We start from the raw sequence: 22,440 nt of genomic DNA on the forward strand, positions 1-22,440 counted from the left end.
CACGTTGGTTGGAAAATATGTTGGACTCCGGCCCTCGAGCCCTGGATTCCGACACCGTGATCTAGCCTAAAAAAATAGTTTCTATCTACAAACTATCAGTCTGCTGAGCCAGTAATTGAACCCTTCAACAACTTTCTCTACAGTCACTGTGAAATCTGCATATTTGTGCAGCTGCCAAAGCACATCAGCTCATTCCACATCTGTTCAAAATTTTTCTGCACCTCCACATAGACTCTGTCTATTTACCTGTCTATTTTTGGTACTGATTAGGATTAGTATCTTAGGTGGTATTTACATCAATTTAAATAATTCTGTACAATCAATATTTTAAAAATTCATGTTTTTCAGACATTCCTTTTTAATTGTCCCAAAAGTTGTTTGAATTATAGAGGTAAATAAAATTTAAAAAATCATGAATTCATTAAAACATCAGTTCTTGTATTTTTGTGTCTTTTATAATCCAAAGAAGTGGTATGTGTTACAGCTTATTTATATTATTGTAGTGACGGTCACACACCCATTGGTCTGCTGTCAGATCTGGTAGCGCAAAGGATTATGGGATGCAATTTCTTCTGCTGGTTTTGGCCTGATCTGAGTGGGTGTGTGGGTTTAATCTATGTGTTTTATTGTCTGACTGTTCTTCCGTTTGGGGTTAGTTATTTTACTCTGATGGTTTATTTTGTCCTGCATCGTAAGTGAGGAGGGGGGCGAGGAGAATGACACCACTGCATGTCACACTGTTTGAGGAAAAATAAAGAAGTCAGTTCTGCGAAGTTCCTATCTCTGCCTCGTTCTTCGTAGCGTTGCTACATTATTATTTACACATTTTTCTGGAAACGTGTTTCTGATTTTTCCATTAACTTTATGGAGAATGTGAGGAGCTTTTTGGTGTTTTCTGGAAAATAAGTATGTTTTTGTTTAGTAGTGTTTAATGTTGTAATTTTGCTGTTCTGTTTTGTATCTCAGCATTGGGAGATTTGAAAAGGAAAGCAGTTGACTGAATTATTTGCTCTTTAGCCAAATAATCAACTTGCACTGATCCTTCTTCATGATGAGTAGCTGCAGAGAATCTTCCTCTAAACTTTTTGTTAGAATTTAAGCACTAGTTAAAATTATTTTTATGTAATGCTTCAAAAGTCTAACATTATTTTTTATTTTAGTTTCATGATAAACGATTTTTTTTTAAATCTCAAGAGGAAAACATCTTTTTGATTAACACTGCAGTTCAACCTCCAACCAGCAGGCGGCGGTAGTGGGTTTTAGGTCACTAGTTTTTAAATGAAATGGGTGGCGCCAAAGCTTGACAACAGAGCGGCTGCCTGACGTCGTAACGGCGGCTCATCCTCTGCCTTCGTCCTAATTAAATCCCCACCGGTCATCTTTGGTCTCTTTGAAGATCGCTCTGAAGGGAACGGCGGTCATAAGACGGAATTTCTCCCATTTGAGCAAAGCTTTTCCCTCAAAGCTGCGCAGATGTCGACATGGCCGCGAAGACAGACCAACTTCTCATTGTTGTGTCCATCCTGGAAGGTAAGCCGGGTTTTTTTCCGGGCTCGCGCCGCTCGAAGCGCCAGGCTGTTGTTGTTGGTTCGCTCTGAAAGTTACAAAATTCAATAATGCCTTTTAAAAACAAGTCATTTAAAAGAGTTCGCGTGGAAACCGCGAGTCTCACAGCACATTAGATTACAACCGTTGTTGCCAGATCCAAAAAAAAAAAAAGGAAAAACTACATAACAATCGAGTGAATTTACGAAAACCAGATGACTGCAACTACCACTAATAAAAAAAAATACTTCCAAACACTATGCCGCCTAGCTTACTATATTTCAACATTTTAAAGCGTGTTATTACGTTTAGTAACATTACCAGTTGAAACTATACATCTGTGCGCAATGGCACACATTACACTCATGTGGATGTGTGGAACCCCACAGCTTCAAAGGTTCACTTTTGTTGATTTAAGGTGATTATAGCAAAATATTATTAGACGATGAATTAAAAAAAATACATATGAGTGTATATAATGCCTCCACCAAATATTGTATCGCGATTTGTGATATTAAAGAATATTGCGATGACTATATAACTTGCAATATACGATAAACAAATAGCAAAGCAACCAAAAACATCATTTCCATTTCACTGCAACAGTTTAATTTAGATAAGAGTCAAAAGTAACTTAAATTATACTCCTCGTCTACATACATGGGAGACATACGATTGGTCAAATGCATAAAGGGATTTATTTGATTCGTTAAATACTTCACGCTGCCATAAGACTGTTTTAGGACATTTAAGGTAACCATTTATTGCAATTTTCATCGTCTCTTGCGACATGTGCATTGCACAACTTTTGCAGGCCTTAGATGTATTTAATGAGCATTTAAATCCTGCTGGATAAAGTTGACAAATGTTGTCATAAGTCACGCAAACAGTGACATTTCCTGATACTTCCTGTCTTCAATACAAACTGATAGAAGAAAAGAAGAAACACAGTCATGTTTAATGAAAAAACAGCCAAATTAAAGATAAAACTCCTTGATGACCATATTTAGTTCATAATATGAGCTGTTCATATTTCACTGTGGATGTTCTATTGTTTGTTTATATTTATTTGTGGTTGTTTTGGTCATTGCTGTTGGGTAAAAGCAGCTTTTTTTTTAGTATGATGGGCCTGAATCCCCTGTGACAACAACAGCACCTTTGCATGTGACGTACTCATTGTTTATTATTCCTGCTCTTACACATTAATATTCAACATCCATGTGAATCACACTATTTAGCTCATGAAAGTCTCACAGTTTCACAGTTACTCTCAGCTGAATTTGCACAACAGCTGATTTGTGTAGAGGTTTAGTCATTTACTGATGCATAGTTATATTTTATGTTATGCGTGAATTTTCAGAAATCCTCTATATATCCTATCCTATCTTTACTTTATTTTCTATAACCTTTTGGCATTCAGAGCAGACCAAAATAATCATCTCATTGTACAGGGAAACCCGTTTCCTTTCTGTGCTTGTGAAAATAAACCCCTTTGAATCCTGATGGCAGCAGATCAACTGACTGTTTCTCTGGTTGGTTTTGTCTTGGATGATGTCATGTCCGTTTTTCTCACTCGGTCACAGCAGAGTAGTTCTGTTGTGTTTACGTCAGTGTTTTTCAACCTTTTTTTTTGAGCCAAGGCACACTTTTTCCTTGACAAAAATCCCGCGGCACACCAGCATCAAAAAATTGAAAAAGGAGAAACTTTACAGTCTGTATTGATCTACAGCCCCTTTGCAATCTCAGGTGCATTTTTGTGATAATTGTGGCAGAAAAAGCTGGAAGTTTCAGCATTTTATTTCTGAAAAGTTGTAATAAAAGTTAAGTTAGTTTTCAGTAATAATTTTCAACTAAATTATTTGAAATTTTATCAAGAAGATTTAAAAACTGTTTGATGTGTATTCGTTGTGTTTTCAAGGCGTTTAACAAAGACGACTCATTGCACGCTGAGATGCTGTCAATTTAACCCAATGCATCATGGGAGATGTAGTGCAAATCTGCCGTCGATCGCAGACAGACTCTCTTCTCTGAGCTTCATTGTTTTGTTCACTTGTTCCACGGTCTAACACCGGATTCTGTGGAAAGCTACACCGCTAAAGACGAACTTTAGCTGGTATTTATGTTAGAACTGAGAGACTTTATGAACAGAATCAGAACAAGAAGGTGAAGACTTTAACCACTTCTGATTGGTCAGACTGATGACATGTGATTAAGACTCCAAGAATGATTGGTGGAGACAGTTGAAGGGGCGGGACTTTTCAGAAAACAGAGCTGAAGCTGTGGCTAAATCGCGGTACCGTCATTCTTATCAAAATGTCTTTAATAGAATCAAATAAACACAAAGAAAAAAATATTTTATGATCTTTCATATTCCTAATTTCTCTGTGTTTTATCAGGGTTTGTTTGGATGAACTCAGAGCTGATATCCTGGAGATGGAAAATGTTTTTAGATCAGTGAATGGGTCATTTCCCACGGCACCCTGGTTGAAAAACTTCTACATTTGAGGAAATGATGATTCTGTGATCCGCTTACCACAGACCACGATCTTTGGTGGCGACTAAAACAGAAACTGAGCCGTCACTTTGGTGGTTAAAGCTGCACCCTTTGTGTTGAAATCAGGTTAGGGCCTAAGTGTTTGGCTCCAACAGACTTGAACTGCATTCTGGATTGAATCCATTGTTCTGTGGCACCACCGGCTCCACCTGTAGGGGGTGCTGTTGCTGCGGTGCTCGTTCTCATTGGGTCAGCCGGGGTCCCGCTCTGTGGTCTGGTAGCCGTGGAATGGACCCTAGGCTGCTCTGTGTTGGGGGGGCGCTGTGGTAGTGACCCCCGTGGTCGGGCTGGACTTTGGAATTAATCAATCCCCATTCTATTATTTCTGCACAGCAGAACCGAGCCGAGCCAGACCTTTTCTTTAAGCTGCAGTTCTTTGTTTTTGTTCAGGTTTCTACTGGGGGAACTGGGTGGGTGGAGGGAGGAATCTGGTGAGGGAGGGGGTCCCATCTGTGTGTGACTGTCCTGTGTTTTCTGTTTAAATTGATTTTCATATTTTATGACTATTTTATCTGCTTTTATGTTTAGCACTTTGTGTTTTTAACCAAAAAGCTATACAAGTTCATAAAGTTTGAAGTTTGAATGTGTGAAAAGGAGCTTGAATGTTGTGTGTCTGTCTGCCCTCTGCAGCTGTGTAACGCTGTTTTCAGAAATGATGATGATGATGATGTTCAGGTAAACTGCTTGGTGAGATGAATGTTCACGGAGCTCTCAGGTCATGCAATCTGTGGATCAATTCCCCTTTAAAGCAAAGTTCTTGTTGGTTTTTGTTTTTCAAAGCAGACAATAGTTTTAGTCTGTTTTTATTATAAGAATTTTTAATTTAATCCAAAGAAAGTTTCACCTCTGATTAGTTTATATGGTTTCTTAATAGAACTGTAAAGGATATTTACTATTATTGCATTAAACAGTGAGCTGTTGAATCTAAACTGAGTGGATTCTGGGATTTGATGTTGAAATCCCGCCCCCCTGCTTTTGCAGGTCGTCAGTTTCCAAAGAGCCCCCGCCTCAGTCTGGAGGTTCAGGCCAGCTTCGATGGCGAGCAGCTGTCTACGGACCCGGTGGAGCACCGCGAGCAGCCGCAGTTCTGCACCGAGCTGGCGTGGGAGCTGGACCGTCGGACGCTGCACCAGCACAGGTTATTTTCGGGTTGGGGGGTTTTGGTGACTGCTTTGATAACTCTGTGACCTCTGAGGAACTCTGTCTCGTCAGGCTGCAGAGGACTCCCATCAAGCTCCAGTGTTTCACCCTCGACCCCACCAGTAAGAAGAGGGAGAACGTGGGCTACATCATCCTGGACCTGCGCTCTGTCCAAGAGGCCAAACGGGTGAGTGGTGGACACACACGCGCACACACACACCCACACACACACACACACACCCGCTGTGTTCATTCATGTGAGGCAGAGTTGATGATGGTCTGCTGTGTCTTAGGAGCCGCGCTGGTACCCACTGCTGAGCAGCAAATACACCAAGCAAAGGCCGGCCCTCCTCCTCAGCCTGATGCTCGAAAGCGACTCCAAGGCCCCCCAGTCCTCCCCCGACAGATTTAAGGCAAAGAAGGCCCCGCCCCGACAAGGTCAGCAGCTTCTCCAGCTTGTCCATCATCGTCCTGGCTGTCCATTTGGAAAGTTCTGCCATCGTATCACTAAATATACTTGACAGATTTCTGCACTGAAACCCCATCAAATATAATCACATTTTACTCTGGATGCATGAAAAAACAGTCTTGATATCAAAAATAGAAAGATGAGCTCTCACTTAGAGCTGGGGGGAAAAAAGGGAAGCGGAAAATTCTACAACGTCACCAAAAACAAGGAATTTAGAAGCCAAAGCAGAGTTGGGCGTATCAGCGATGCAGAAAAAGTTATCATAAAGATTATTTGGTGTTTGGCATACTGCCCTGCAGGCAGCACTCATCCAAAAAAGAAAGATAAATCCAAAACCCACATCATATAAAAACAAAGGTTTCTAATCCAAACACAATCAACGTAAAGTTGCAGCTTCAGAGATGGAGTGAAGTGAAGTTTTCTCTGAAGAACCAATCCCAGCTGCACTGGATCATTTCAACATTTACTTTATTTAAATATTCTAATTTAAGTTAAAAAATGAAGAAGTATTTTCTGTCCATCAGTTTGGATTTAGAGCAGCTTCAGGATCGTTGCCCTTCATCTACATCCAGAAAGCCGTTTGGCTGAACCTTTGCCACCACTGACCACTGCTGGTCCTACCCGCATGAGATTTCGCTGCTTGTTTCTGTTCTGGATTCGGCTGCAGACAGACGGGGCGGTTGGGGGTAACTCGGGGCTCGCCATCTCTCATGTCTCTGCTGCTTTCCTCATAGACTCCTCTTTAGTTACTGGTCTCCTCCCTGACAAGCTGGAGGCGGTGCTGGTCTCAGACCAGGGCTACCATCAGGTGGGACCTCCAGATCGCTGCACGGACATGTTTGTCTTGTCCGTCACCCTGGCCTTCGCCTCCAGGCTGGAGCAGGTAACGGAACCAGAATGAGGGCTTTTCTGGACTTCCAGTCAGGTTTACTCTGCAGCTCCTCTTGTTGCAGTTGGTTCCGAGCTCCATGAAGCTGCCGGCGGCAGATTCCTGTTTCTTCTTCTACTACTCTTTGCTCGGCAACGACATCACCAGCGAGCCTTTTCACAACCTGCTGAGTCCTGACTTTGAGCCAGAGCGCGCCTCTGTGCGCATCCGCAGCATCAAGCAGATCCTGCAGGCCTTCCTGTGCCAGCAGCCCAGCATACAGGCGAGTCCGACCTCAGGCTAACCTGCTGCTACTTTTGCAGGTTAGCCTGTGACTAAACACCTGCCTTGCCCCCCAGGTTCACCTGTGCTGCCGTAATCACTCCCTGGGCAGCACAGACGTGTCTCTCTCGGCTTTGGCTGCAGTTTCTGTCGACCTGGAAAGGTCGGCGGCGACTGTGGAGGGCGTGTTTGTGCTGAGGCCGCCAAAGCGCACCAAGCTACCGACGCTGCCCGCAGACCTGCAGCCCACTGTCGGAGTGGCTGTTACTTTGAGGAGGGAGGAGCTTCCTGTGCAGGTACCTCAAAGCCAAACAACAGGGAGATCCTCCTTTGTTGTTGTAATTTCTTACCTTTTTCCTTCATTTTCCTTCTTTTTTACTTTAGTTTTCTCATTAGAATTTAATTTATTTCTTCCACAAAAAAGGTGAATATTTAGAAAATTGCTGATTTCTTTATTTTACAGTTTTAAACATGGCTTTCCTGTCATTTGGATCAGAGTTGTTCACGTCGGATTGGATGGAGGTTGACTTGGTTGTTGTCTCTTGTCTCCCGTCTTTTCTGCAGTCTGCAGAAATGCCTCCTTCTCCTCCAGCTGAGCGCCGACACCAGAGCTCCTCCTCAGTCCAGAAACCTCCCGACCGCTCTCTTCCTCCTCCTCTTCCTCCACTGTCGTCTCGTACGGAGAGTGAAGCAGAGAGTCTACAGGAGGAGCTCCAAAGGGAGCAGGATGGAGCAGCAGGTGGGGTTCAGAAGCCTGACTCCACATAGATGTTTCAACATTGACGGTGAAATGGGTTTTCCTGTTCAGGTCCAGCTGCATATACTGAAGCTGCTCCACCCAAGGCTCCACCTGCAGCATCAGCAGAGGGCGGAGCCTCATCTGTCAGCGTGTCTGCTCCCAAAGTGTCCATTCCCTCCTCCGCTCACCACTATTGCTTCTCTCTGGACCTCCACAGTCTGGGGAAGCTCAGCCTGCCTCATCCCATCTCAGCGATGCTCAGGTGAGTAGAAACGTTTGGTTCTGAGGACACGTTCTGGTCCGGTTCTAACGTCTTCTTAGCCTTCAAAGAGAGGCCCAGACTTTGTTCAGTCCTCTTTCCAAGGGTTTTGTACAAACACAGTTCTTACTTTATCCCCTCTGACCCTCTGACTTTATCCCCTCTGACCAGCTCTATTTGTCTGACACACTTGATTTAAGACAGAAATGTTTGACACAAAACATTCAGGAAAACAAAAGATATACGCAAAAATTGGCTCGACTTGATCGTTTTGGTAGATTTATTTTCCTCATTGCTGCTCAGACTTGAGGCTCCAGTTCTTATATCAGTAAACGATTTATGCCTCTGAAAGTCAGATCAGTTTGACCAGCCTGGCTTCCATAAGATGGATCATTGTGATCAGTTAGGAACTCTGAGGATCCGACCAGGAACTCACACCTGCACATCTGCCTCTCCATGGCTCCTCCCATCTAAGATATTGAGGGGGGGGTTGAACCTGATTGTGTTGTATGGTAGAGTATAGTTACTGAGTTCAAACAATGCGTGATGGATGCAGGTAAAATCGTGTGGGAGGGGCCGTGAGGCACTGCTCGTCAACAGTATCACCAGCAAAAAGACAAAAAACCCAGCAGCTATTTGTGTTTGTTGTGACATGGTTGTGTGATTGTTGTGCTGTGTTTCAGGTATTCGTACCAGTTCTTTGGCAGCGCCGCCCCCATCATGTCAAACCCCCCTGTGGACCTGCAGAGGAACATGGAGGCGGCTTTGCCGCAGTCCTACTGCGCCTTCAACTTTGCTGCTCTGCCTCAGCAGCTGCAGAACACCTTCCTCAGGTAAAAGCCCTGCTGCAAAACCAGAACACCTTCCCAAGTCAAACACAGACCCACATGTCCGAGCTCCTGGCCCCTCCTGAGCTTCTGCAGCTCTCATGGAGGCAGGAACCGAACCCAGCACAAAGACCAAGGGTCGGACTTCCTGAGTCTGCAGACGATCCACCAGAGAATCTCAGGCAGAGTTTCAGCTGGAAGGGTTTTTTTAACACTTTCTCTCTGTGTTGTAGAATTCCTCTGGTGGTGGAGCTCTGGCACAAGGGCACCACTAGCAGCGATGAGCTGATTGGTCGAGCCTCCATTCAGCTATCCCACCTGCTGAGCTCAGAGAAGACCAGGTTCACGGGTCCAACCGGAGATCCGAGCTGGAGGCAGATCTACCAAGACCGGATTGCTGTGGTCCACGTGGAGCGGTGAGAAACCTCCTGATGCCGATGGAACCTGGTTGTTTTCCTCCCCGATGCTGACGGCTGTGCCTCCATCATCAGACCCACAGAGAAGGTCGCAGAGCTGAGCTACGTGGCAACGCTAGAGGACCTCGGCTTCATCAAAGCCAAGCAGGTGGAGGTGTTGGACTCCTCAGAGGTTAGAGCAGCAGGTGGTTTTCACCTTCTCAGAATTAAACACCTTCATTTTGGTTTGTGAAAGTTTCTGTGGGATTAGATAAAGGTTTACTGGTACTGTTATTGATAGCAAAACTTAAACCAGTACTAGTTAATGTTTCATGATGGAGGACATTTAAAAAAAAAGCTTAAAATTGGGTTCCTGTTGTAAACAAAGCCCCGCCATAGAGCAAGATGAGGCTTTTATTATTGTTTATCACTATTATTATTATTACTAAGTGCATGTTGGCTTATAGTTTTTAAATCCCCGAGGAGGAGGACATAAGGATGGATTGTGAGAATGAGGAGAAGATCTAATCAAGCCTTTAATACAATGTTATTCTGTGTTTTTCCAGAATGAAGTTCCAATGCAAACGGCCCCCCCATCTGTTCCACCAGCGCTCAGACCTGCTGCGCCCAACGCCTCACAGGGTCCTGCAGCCCCCAGAGACACCCTGGAGTACCGCACAGCTCTGGAGCTGGAGCTGTGGAAGGAGGAGCAGGAGGACCTGTTTGATGACCAGGTAGGGACTCCGACGCCTCCTTCAGTCTGCAGGACGGAAGCAGTGCTGATGAGGACGTTTGCCTTTTAGCTGCGGATGAAGGAGCTGCGACACATGCAGGCGCTGGCAGAGGAGTGGAGGAGGAGGGACGCAGAGCGGGAGGCCCTGGTCCAGAAGAAGGTGGAGAGTCTGCAAACACACACCTCCCAGTCACAACGCTGGGTGATGGTTGGAGGACGACAGCAGTGACTTACAGTCTACACGTATCCAGCTTTAGTGAGACCTGTTTTTGGCCCCTTACAACACGTATTACCCAGAATCCATCTCTCTGTTTAAAATGCTTCATAAAACGTGACAATTCCTGTGAAAGCATCATGACGGCGTTCCTCACTCACAGACGTTCCAGAACTTCTGGTTTAGGTTTTTCTCATTTGAACCTTTAGTGGGATTACTTTGGCTTTATTAGATTCCTTATTTGTTTCTTCAACAGGCAGCAAACAATAAAGTGTGTTTTCGGTTTGCCTGGTTCGTGTTGAAAGGTAAATTCATGGGCTTGGTAATTCTCTCCATCCTGATTGGATGTGACATCACTGAACCCCAGATCAGCTCCTGACCAACCATGGCCAGTAACACCGGAGGTGTCACCATTCTCACCTAAATAAGCCACCTGCTGGTTTCCTGATGAACTGACGTGGCTCCAGCTACTTTTAGTTTTTTAGGAGGGCTTCAATCTGGAAATCAACTTTTATTTGGTTTTAAAGTCAATGTTTCCTAAAAGCTGCTGCTACCTGGTGGTTCAGTCAGCTGGGAAATTTCACAAAATAAAAGTCATTGTAGTCGTTTACTGAAAGTATATGTTTTTGTTTATTCTTATGAAGTAAACATCCATTAAAAAGAATTACTAAGACCATTTAGCTGCAAAAAAAAAAGAAACCATGTACAAGTCACAGAACCTGTGCACCTCTGCAGCTGAATGACACTCCCCTGTTTGCAGGAGGCGGAGTACAACCGGCTTGAGGAGCGGCTCCAGAAGACTCTGTCAGAGCTGGAGAGGAGGGAGAAGGAGCTGGCTGAGGCCGAGCTGCAGGTCGGAGCCTCCTGCTGACTTCACACGATTAGACAGATGCTTTGTCTGGGAATGTGTCCCAGCCATCGACTGTAAATGAGAACTGGAATGAGTGGCCTCTCCCCCCTCGCGTTTCAAACAGGAAGCACCTACTGGCTCCAAGAAGCCAAAATCCTACAGAGAAATCGATTGAAAGATTCAAAGGGGTTTATTGTCATTGGCACAGCAAGGAAACGGGTGTCCCTGTACAAGGACATGCTGACTTTGCTGTCTGCGTCCGGTTCCAGCACGCTGACGTCCGCATCTCAAAAAATAGCGACTGCATTTCTGTCATTTCATTGGGACCAGATCTATGGGTGATGTCTCACTCACTCGTTCCAACTCTCATATACAGTCAATGGTCAGAACTGGAGCGCCCCCTGGTGGTCAAACAAAATCTGCTTTAGCAAATCTGTTCTTATTTTAAAGGAACTTGTTTTATGCAAACACCTGAGTTTGTGTTGTATTCATTGGAAGGTTGTGCTCTTCATGGACTCAGTTATTTAAAAACTCACAACGTTCTTCGTGTTGAGAAAAGATTTGTCCAAACACTTGTGACATGAATGTCTCCTGCACAACTTACCGAGGAAGCATCAGAGTCTTCGGTTACTTCTGTTCACTGTGAGTCTGCAGTCATCAAAAGCTGCAGCTGTTCAGAAATCTGAGGAAAAATGGGAATCTCCAAACTTATGGCTGAACAGACCCAACAGCCATGTGAGAATAGAGGTGAAGAGGTTGGAACAGGTGGAGGAAGGTTTGAGGTGTGATGTGGGACTAATGAAAGGAAAGACGTGGAGAGAGCAGCCATGTTGTTATTTTAGATCAGGGCTCTGCAACCTTCAACAATAAAAGAGCATTTTTGGTCCATTTTCAAAACCCAACAAGAGCCACAAAGTCCCACCTAAAATAAGCTTTTTGTGATCACAAAACGCTGCCAATAATTACATTATAACAGTGTTATATGTTTCTACATATAAGAATTTTAACTTAATTTGTTTTTGACAGCACCACATGCAGGTTCCTTTCAAAATAAAATACAGACTGTGTTGGATAAAACCCTTCTGATTTTTTTTTTTAGATCAAGCATGGCATGTCCCCAGACTTTGGTGCACCATCATGTTTCCTTTACTATCGGATATAAACATGAAGACGATGGTGTCGAACTGGTTTTTGTGCAGACTCAGCGCCTGCAGAGGGAGCTGCGGGCCGAGCACGAGCTGACCCAGAGGGAGCTGCAGGAGAGCAGCAGGAGGCTGCAGCGCGAGTGCGACCATCGGGTGGCACTGGAGAAGGAGAAGGTCCAACTCATGGAGGAGGAACGGGTCCGGCTGCTGCAGCAGGTACTGATCCGTTTATCTGTCTGGGCTTCTGATCCGGTTCTTCCTGATGAGACTTCTGTGATGTTTGTCAGATTGCAGACGGAGAGTCTCGATTCAAACAGCTGGAGAAAGAGTTTCAGCTCTTCAGGGAGCAGCAGAACCTCAGGCCCGAGTTTAGGCTGCAGTCGGAGAACAACCTGCTCACCCTGGAGAAGGTGGGTTCCTCCTAAACCCAGCTGCTACAGAACCTCCGGAACCGCAGCTGTTCAGTTACTCCTGCAGGAAAACACGTGTCAGTCAGAGTTTGTAGTGGTGCTTTAACTGAAGCTGATCCTCTCTGAGCCGGACGCTTTCAGCTTTACCAAGACAAACTGGGCCGTAAAAGTAAAGTCACTGTTTGCTGCTTTCATTTGTTCACTTTGAAAAGTAAAATGTCATTTTTGAAGTGCCATCCTTTGGTGATGAGCACTCAGAACTGGACAGTCACGAGAAAAAGAGCTTGGAAATATGATGCCGCTAAAGATGTTGAGGTTCAACGACTGAAGGAACTTTAAATCCTAAACTGTTTCTGTGAAAATATAAATACATCAAACCACAAAGATTTCCCAATAAGTGCACGTTATTAAAAGGGATCCTATTAATCAAAGAAACTACAACAACAGCTTAGCTCCATTCTGATTTAGCATTTTAAATGTTTAATATAATGACATGCCAAATTATTAGGTAAAACAAAAATAAAGTTCCTAAGATCTATAGAGGACCTAAAATCTATTTATGCAGGCTTTAAAAGTCCTCACTACACATTTTATGGACTTTTCTCAGACAGACGTGAGCTTTTTCACACTTTTCATTAAACCTTCAACGTTTTATAGAGAAATAAATCCAGCATTAGAGCGTGAAAACAAAGATCTGATCTGGATCCATGATTTAAATAGATTTGATCAACTGAACGCAGCGTGGTCCCCAAACTGCAGCCCGCCTCCACATTTGGCCCGACCCCCTGAACAATATCAGAGATGTGTGGTTTCCTTTTTTCCAGTCTAGACCTATGCCTTCATAGGCTGACATTTTATTCCACCCTGCTTCAGTCTGTGCCCCTATTTGTTATCAAGAAGAACTAAATTAGCGGCTGGATGGCTCCGTTGGCTGTCCCCCAGAAAAGCAAGGAGCCAAATCCAGTGTGGGTCCTTAGACCTTTAAAATACAGCAGTTCTGTGAGGAAGGGCGTCCGGGCAGAAAGACTCTCCACCAAACTACCCCTGACGGGATGGGGCAAAAGGTGAACAACAACCCAAAGGGTCAAATAGTGCAGAGGCATTCAAAGGTTAACCAATCTTTCTGAAAATGTGCAGAAGTTATGGGACTGAATCCACATTTGGATGGGACCAAAGTCCCGGTTGGTCGTGGGGCAGAGGTAGTGCGGCTAAGTGCAGGTTCTATTTCCACCTGGAAAACAGTTTGACATTTCAAAATAAAAGCAGCTGAATGTTGCAAAAGCTGAAAACCTGACCAAGTAGGAAATGATCAGGAATACGAAGGACTTGAATGTTCTCCAGAACCGAACCGTGAGATTCATTTCAGATGGATTTCAGCAATCCTCCTTTTTTTCTTCTTTTTTGTTTAAAAATGAAATGTATTTATTTCACATGTAAATGAATTAAGTGAGAAACCGTTGAACAGACACGCTCCAGTGACACCCCCCCCCCCCAAAAAAAAAAAAAAAAAACACCTTCCCCTCCAGCACTAAGCGGGAATAGAAGATGGATGGATGAACAAGTTCCTGTAGTTCTGCAGTCAGACTCGGTCATATTGTTAAACTGAACTGATCCTGGGCCAGATCATGTTTTTATGGTTCATGCATTGACTACAAAATCCACACTCTAACGTGGAGCTCGGTTCTCATCAGAGATCAGTTTGGGTCGTCTCTGTTCTGAACTGAAGGTTTCCTCTGACTTTGAAGGTGGAGCTGGAGAGGAAGCTGGAGTCCACCACCAAGTCCAAGCTTCACTACAAGCAGCAGTGGGGGCGCGCCTTGAAGGAGCTGGCTCGCATCAAACAGGTACGGTTCTGGACTCGGACCCAGCAGAACCCCTCACCCTCAAAGACCATTGGCTTTTCATAAAACCTTCAATGACTGAGACATCATGTCTGGAATCGATCTGCTGATGACTCGATGAAGGTCAAAGACCACCCAAGTCCTGAAGCAGTGAGAGGACGGAATGATACAAACACACTCGGACCTGGAGACGCTTCGGACATTTGCACAATGAAGCCCACACCAGAACCGTCAGGAACCTTAACAGACCCAGAAGATCCACTTCCCTTTTTGCTGCGTTTCCACGTCAGATAGATAGATAGATAGATAGATAGAAACTTTATTAATCTCCCAAAGGAGAAATTCAGGTGTCCAGTAGCAAAACACACAACCACACACAACAAACAACAGTAAAAAAGACAGTTCACAAAATAATATCAGTTCATATCAGGCAGGTTCATTAAACAGCCTGATAGCTGTAGGGACAAAAGAGTTCTTAAAGCGCTCTGTCCTGCAGCGCAGTGAAAGGAGCCTATTACTCCGTGGGCTCCTTTGTCCAGACATCAGTTTGTGCAAAGGATGTCTGGGATTGTCCAGGATGCTCTGAGTCAAGGCCTTCATCTTCTTCTGCAGCACAGATCCCAGAGAGTCCACCCTCCTCCCGATCAAAGATGCACATCTCTTAATCAGTTTGTCCAATCGAGTGCAATCCCTTGTGGTCATACTGCCACCCCAGCATACATCCCCATAGAAGACAGCAGTCGCCACAACCGACTGATAAAAGAGGAGCAACATGTCAGTACATACATCAAAGGACCTCAGCTTTGAATTTGATTTGCTGATCCGTGTAGCTTCTCTGTGTAGCCTGTAGTGACGCGCAGAGTTCTGTGTGCGGCTGAGGTTCAGCAGTCCTGCTGTTGTTCGGAATCTCCCTAATCTGCCTTTAAGTGTTTTCTGTCTTTATCTACGATAAGTTCATGTGCAGGATACGTGTTCTGGTCGTGAATCTTCAGGTTTAAACCCTGGAGAACCCAAAAACCGTTTTCTCCAGGACTTTTAAAGTGAATTAACCACATTCGATTTGTTTGTTCATTTTGGGAAGCAGCAATTAACAGCAGCCAAAAAATATGAATACAAACATAAAAACGGAAAAAGTTTAGTTTTCATGAAAGTTCTGCCAGCGTTGATGTTTACAGAAAGGAAGGTCAGAGTTTGACCTTTAGACTGATCTGCTGCTCCGTTCTGCAGGTTTGTGATTGTTGTGGCCTTTCTGTCTGTGTTCCACATGAGGGCGCTGTTGGTCACTGAATGCACAGCATCCTGGGAAAAGTGACTGGAGGATTCCAGCCTGAACGCATCACAGAGCTGTTCATCTGATAAACTGCTCTTAAGTTTAAAACAAAATTACAAATCCAACCGTCAGGTTTTCTCATCTGAGAAACTATTTTGATTTTCTCCTTTAAAGTGTCACGCTTTAAATCGTAAAGTTTGTTTTCTGTGGAATCAAACATCACAAACAAATGTCAGCTCCAGAACCAGAACTTTGTGACCCACTTTGGCATTTTGGACTCTAAGAAAGTAAAAGTTGAGTGGAGACGGGTTTGTCCCGTTAATGTTGGAGAGTCGGAAGCAGAGTAAAAATTGCTTCCTTCAGTGGTTTGAATTATGAAGGTCATGAATTCTAACGGATGAAGCTTCAGCTTCTACCAGCCTGTGGAAAAGAGGCCTGTTCCTCCGGGTCTGTCGGGTTTCCTGATGGTGGTGGTTCTGGTGTCGGCTCCATTGTGGAAATGGTTGTGTGTTTGTCCCACTCCGTCCTCTAATTGTTTCGGGGCTGGGGTTGTCTTTGGCAGACCCCCCGCCCAGGGTCTGGCCCGTTTGTTTTTCTTGTCATCAACCCTGACACCGTCTGTAAGGGGCGGGTCAGCGGCCCGCCGACAGCCGGCCTGTGTCAACACGTCGCCGTGTGAAAAGCGCCTGTGCCTAGAGAACATGTCGGTTTTCCCTCCCAGACCGGACCGCCGTGGTTCTGCTGAGCATCACCGACATGCTCAGAACACCAGGCAGCTCCAGACCCCCACCCCCCACCTCTGTGGAGATGATCTTCACTGATGAACGGCTCACAGCAGACGCACTTTGGTTCATTTAGAAAACTGGAATTGAAGGAATCTGGTTTCATATTTCAGTTTTTAAAAATGTTCATCTTTTAAACAACATATGGTCTTTATGTCAGAAGTTCTGAAAACTCCTGGAATTTGAAGATGAAACTTTGGTTTAAATGTTAAAGTCCCACTGTGATCATCTTTGGATCTATTTTCAAAGCGTTCTCCGTGGTCTTTAATCATTATTCTGCAGTTTTAAGCCAAAAACATTGGACATAGTTTCTGCAGAGCGGCTGGAGTTCATCAGAAATTTGCCTCTGAGTTGTGGGCGGGGCTGTTGGTGCAGTGGAAGCCTGCTCTCATTTCCCATCATCCATTTGTCTACACACTCTGCCACTAGCTTACAGCCCCTCCCTCACATCCCCCACCTAACATTAGCGGTGCAGCAGAAATGGCGAGCGATGTCTGAGCTATCCAGCCGTCCAGTTCTGACCCAGATTCCAGCTCAGACGAGAAAAAACAAAGTTCACGGATCTGATTGTCTGACGGTGGATCATCAGAATGGAGCGGAGCAGGAAGACTTTGACCCGCCGCTGCGTCACAACTAAAAGCTGCATTTTTTCGTCTGCTCCTGATCCACAACAACTTAAATAAAGAAATACTCAAATGACACTTTTAAGCTTAATTATCTCCATCATGAGAAAAATGCCACAAGAACATGTTAAAAACACCAGAGGTACCATTTTTGTGGGAGTGGGTCTTTAACTTGAGTAAAGAGAAGTTTCTTCTTGCTTCGGGGTAAATGTTCCAGAGTTTCTGCCTCACTGTGCTTCTGAAGAACAACCCCGGGGCTTCTGGAGCTCCAGCATGGAGGCTGATCACAAAGCTCCGATTCCAAACATTTTGGATCAGAAAACGTTTAAAGGAGCGAGACCTCTGGAGTTCTGGTTCTGACCCGTTTAGTCTCACTCAGCTGTTGCAGTGCTGCGTGTCTTTCTACTGGACTTCATGCTCCTAGATTAAGCTTTAGTTAATCGTTTAGGAGTAGATAAATGCAGACACACCCTTCGCCCCCCACCCCCGTGAGGCCCACTAATTTATGAGCATGCAGTGGGAGCTGTGGACTGGGCCAGCGCTGTTGTTGAGAGAATTATGGTCCAGACATTTCTAAAGTGGTTCTGTTCTCACAGTGGTGCTGCGGGTCTGTGTGTGTGAAATTCTCGTGGAGGTCAGGAGGTTAGATCCTGCAGAACCAGGTCCTGACTTCCATGTTTGTGCGCAGCGGGAACAAGAGAACGCCATGACGCGCCTGAAGAAGCAGCAGGCAGAGCTGGAAGCCCTGAGGCTGCGTTACCTAGCAACGGAGGAGAAGGAGGCGGTCCGACAGGACAGACAGGAGCTGGAGAACATCCGAAATGAGCTCAACAGGTGAGGAACAAAAGACATGGAAATCCAGAACCAGTGTAGAATCAACCGTTGACTGTGATGTCATCTGAGTGTACACACTTACTGAGCACGCTCAGAACATTATCATCTTAAAAATGTAAAAAAAACAAATGATCTAACCTGATTACCGGTGACAATCCTGAAAATGTGATGTTAAAAATGTCTTCCCAGTTTGAAAAAGCAGGATGAAAAGCTTGGCCCCGCCTCTTCAGAGCCTGACCCCTCCCACAGTCTAAATGAAAGTGCGGAGGAGCACCTAAGCCGCCTCCTGGAGGAGAGAGACACGCTGCTGAGGACAGGAGTTTACACGCATGAAGACCGGATCATCGCCGAGCTCAACAGACAGATCCAGGAGGCCATGAGGGACGGAGGGAAACGCACCTGAGGCGGCAGCCAATCAGGAGCAGGGACAGAAAGGAAGACTTCTGCCCTGAATCTGCAGCCTCAGATGTTGGGATGGAAGTTTCTGAAAGAAGCTTAGAGTTCTGCAGACAGATGCAGAGTTTCAGAAGCAAACACAAGTCTTAAATATTATTTATTATTTCATCAGACCCTCAGCTGATTTCTACCAATAAATTATTAAAAAATCACATAAGAATTTCTCTGTTTTTGAATTGAATAAGAATGTATTTTTATTTATGGTTTTGCTTGTGCTTCATATTCATGTTTGGTATGGTTGCCATGTCCAAGTCCAACGTGTACATCAAAACATGTCATTGCTATAGAAAACGTTGGCATGCCAATTGCTGTGTGATGTGCACATCATACATGTACACCAATGGATACAAATATACTAAGCACATGTTCTGATGTGCCTTCACATCAAAGCTGCAGCCAATCAGAAGACGGGAAACTTTGTGAATGAAGCTGCAGCCTTTAAAGCAAGAGATGTGCTCCTGGCTTCAACCAATAGTGTTAAAGCAAAAATGTTTACAATACCTGCAGTCCACAAAGGGAAAGACACGCCTAAACGCAGCCAATATAAGGAATGGGAATGTTTGTGGCTGAATCTGCAGCCTGTTAAGCAAGAGAGACGCCCCCAGCTGCTGCCAATGAAGGTTAAGGACCTTTGAAAATGAAGCTGCAGACTATGAAGGAAAAAACACGCACCCAAATGCAGCCAATCAGAAGAAAGGAAACTGAAGAAAGTTGCAGCCTTTAAAGGGAAAGACACGCCCCCACATCCAGCCAATGCATGTAACATGGAACAGTCACTCCAGTTTGCTTTCTAATGCTTTAGCTCACTGCAGTAAACTTGCATGGGGATTTTCTTCTACCCATCATCTCATCATCGAGATTTTAGCTTCCATGGATGGCCTGGACGTCTCTGAAAGATGGTTGCACTTCCACCTTTCTTCAATTTTGGGATTACTTTTGCTTTAGGATTTTGAGTCTTTCAACATGGCCTTGAAGTCATTTGTTGGGAATATCACTTTTTTGTGAGTGCAAATTAACATATCTTGTTTGACCACCTTTGTTGATGTATTTTGAAGTATAGTTTTTCACAGAGAATGCAGATTCTAAGAGGACACTAAATGTTTTCTGACTAATGTACTGGGGTGTACTCATTAAGGTTGAGAAATGTTTTGTGTACTGTAATTGATGTGTGATGTGCACATGGCAACGGTCACTATGGTTGAAATGCTTACTTCACAGATGAAAACATTTTCTTTGATGTGGGATGTGCACATGGCAACAGTTGCTATGGTTACCCTACACAAATCACACATCAAAGACATTTGCCATTGATGTGTGATGTGCGCATGGCAACAGTTGCTATGGTTACGTTATGCCCATCACACATCAAAGACATTTGCTTTGATGTGTGATGTGCACATGGCAACAGTTGCTATGGTTACGGTACACAAATCACACATCAAAGACATTTGCTTTGATGTGTGATGTGCACATGGCAACAGTTGCTATGGTTACGGTACACAAATGTGTTATGTGTGCATGGCAACAGTTGCTATGGTTACGGTACACAAATCACACATCAAAGACATTTGCTTTGATGTGTGATCAGTGCATGGCAACAGTTGCTATGGTTACGCTAAACAAATCACACATCAAAGGAAATTTTTTTGATTAAAGCTGCAGCCAATAAAAGAAGTGACACGCCCCCAGATTCAGCCAATAATAAGAAGGGAAAATGTGTGAATGAAGCTGCAGCCTTTAAAAGAAGAGATGTGCTCCTGGCTTCAACCAATAGGGTTAAAGCAAAAATGTTTACAATACCTGCAGTCCACAAAGGGAAAGACACGCCTAAACGCAGCCAATATAAGGAAAGGGAATGTTTGTGGCTGAATCTGCAGCCTGTAAAGCAAGAGAGCTGCTGCCAATGAAGGTTTAGGACCTTTGAAAATGAAGCTGCAGACTATGAAGGAAAAGACACGCACCCAAATGCAGCCAATCAGAAGAAAGGAAACTGAAGAAAGTTGCAGCCTTTAAAGGGAAAGACACGCCCCCACATCCAGCCAATGCATGTAACATGGAACAGTCACTCCAGTTTGCTTTCTAATGCTTTAGCTCACTGCAGTAAACTTGCATGGGGATTTTCTTCTACCCATCATCTCATCATCGAGATTTTAGCTTCCATGGATGGCCTGGACGTCTCTGAAAGATGGTTGCACTTCCACCTTTCTTCAATTTTGGGATTATTTTTGCTTTAGGATTTTGAGTCTTTCAACATGGCCTTGAAGTCATTTGTTGGGAAAATCACTTTTTTGTGAGTGAAAATTAACATATCTTGTTTGACCACCTTTGTTGATGTATTTTGAAGTATAGTATTTCACAGAGAATGCAGATTCTAAGAGGACACTAAATGTTTTCTAACTAATGTACTGGGGTGTACTCATTAAGGTTGAGCAATGTTTTGTGTACTGTAATTGATGTGTGATGTGCACATGGCAACGGTCGCTATGGTTGAAATGCTTACTTCACAGATGAAAACATTTTCTTTGATGTGTGATGTGCACATGGCAACAGTTGCTATGGTTACGGTATGCCCATCACACATCAAATACATTTGCTTTGATGTGTGATATGCGCATTCCAACAGTTGCTGTGGTTACCCTACACAAATCACACATCAAAGACATTAGCCATTGATGTGTGATGTGCGCATGGCAACAGTTGCTATGGTTACGTTATGCCCATCACACATCAAAGACATTTGCTTTGATGTGTTATGTGCCCATGGCAACAGTTGCTATGGTTACGTAATGCCCATCACACATCAAAGACATTTGCTTTGATGTGGGATGTGCACATGGCAACAGTTGCTATGGTTACGGTACACAAATCACACATCAAAGACATTCGCTTTGATGTGTGATGTGCACATGGCAACAGTTGCTATGGTTACGGTACACAAATGTGTTATGTGTGCATGGCAACAGTTGTTATGGTTACGGTACACAAATCACACATCAAAGATATTTGCTTTGATGTGTGATCAGTGCATGGCAACAGTTGCTATGGTTACGCTAAACAAATCACACATCAAAGGAAATTTTTTTGATTAAAGCTGCAGCCAATAAAAGAAGTGACACGCCCCCAGATTCAGCCAATAATAAGAAGGGAAAATGTGTGAATGAAGCTGCAGCCTTTAAAAGAAGAGATGTGCTCCTGGCTTCAACCAATAGGGTTAAAGCAAAAATGTTTACAATACCTGCAGTCCACAAAGGGAAAGACACGCCTAAACGCAGCCAATATAAGGAAAGGGAATGTTTGTGGCTGAATCTGCAGCCTGTAAAGCAAGAGAGCTGCTGCCAATGAAGGTTTAGGACCTTTGAAAATGAAGCTGCAGACTATGAAGGAAAAAACACGCACCCAAATGCAGCCAATCAGAAGAAAGGAAACTGAAGAAAGTTGCAGCCTTTAAAGGGAAAGACACGCCCCCACATCCAGCCAATGCATGTAACATGGAACAGTCACTCCAGTTTGCTTTCTAATGCTTTAGCTCACTGCAGTAAACTTGCATGGGGATTTTCTTCTACCCATCATCTCATCATCGAGATTTTAGCTTCCATGGATGGCCTGGACGTCTCTGAAAGATGGTTGCACTTCCACCTTTCTTCAATTTTGGGATTATTTTTGCTTTAGGATTTTGAGTCTTTCAACATGGCCTTGAAGTCATTTGTTGGGAAAATCACTTTTTTGTGAGTGAAAATTAACATATCTTGTTTGACCACCTTTGAAGATGTATTTTGTAGTATAGTTTTTCACAGAGAATGCAGATTCTAAGAGGACACTAAATGTTTTCTGACTAATGTACTGGGGTGTACTCATTAAGGTTGAGCAATGTTTTGTGTACTGTAATTGATGTGTGATGTGCACATGGCAACGGTCGCTATGGTTGAAATGCTTACTTCACAGATGAAAACATTTTCTTTGATGTGTGATGTGCACATGGCAACAGTTGCTATGGTTACGGTATGCCCATCACACATCAAATAGATTTGCTTTGATGTGTGATATGCGCATTCCAACAGTTGCTATGGTTACCCTACACAAATCACACATCAAAGACATTAGCCATTGATGTGTGATGTGCGCATGGCAACAGTTGCTATGGTTACGTTATGCCCATCACACATCAAAGACATTTGCTTTGATGTGTTATGTGCCCATGGCAACA

The 22,440-nt window shown here is 44.1% G+C and overlaps 1 protein-coding gene across 1 annotated transcript; it reads left to right on the plus strand.

Annotated features, from left to right (window-relative positions):
- The first annotated feature begins 1,272 nt into the window (after positions 1–1,272).
- cep120 (centrosomal protein 120) lies at positions 1,273–18,385 on the plus strand. Its single transcript, XM_011479678.2, has 20 exons — positions 1,273–1,530; positions 5,081–5,237; positions 5,312–5,426; positions 5,533–5,677; positions 6,443–6,591; positions 6,662–6,859; positions 6,936–7,154; positions 7,423–7,597; positions 7,667–7,859; positions 8,540–8,689; positions 8,917–9,099; positions 9,175–9,271; positions 9,645–9,812; positions 9,882–9,971; positions 10,786–10,878; positions 12,075–12,236; positions 12,308–12,430; positions 14,176–14,274; positions 17,635–17,780; positions 17,970–18,385. Exons 1-20 carry the CDS (start codon positions 1,482–1,484, stop codon positions 18,181–18,183), a joined length of 2,925 nt encoding a protein of 974 aa, XP_011477980.1. The 5' UTR covers positions 1,273–1,481; the 3' UTR covers positions 18,184–18,385.
- Positions 18,386–22,440: the final 4,055 nt, after the last annotated feature.

Source organism: Oryzias latipes, chromosome 9, assembly GCF_002234675.1.
Source record: "Oryzias latipes chromosome 9, ASM223467v1".
In the NCBI taxonomy this organism is placed as follows: Eukaryota; Metazoa; Chordata; class Actinopteri; order Beloniformes; family Adrianichthyidae; genus Oryzias; species Oryzias latipes.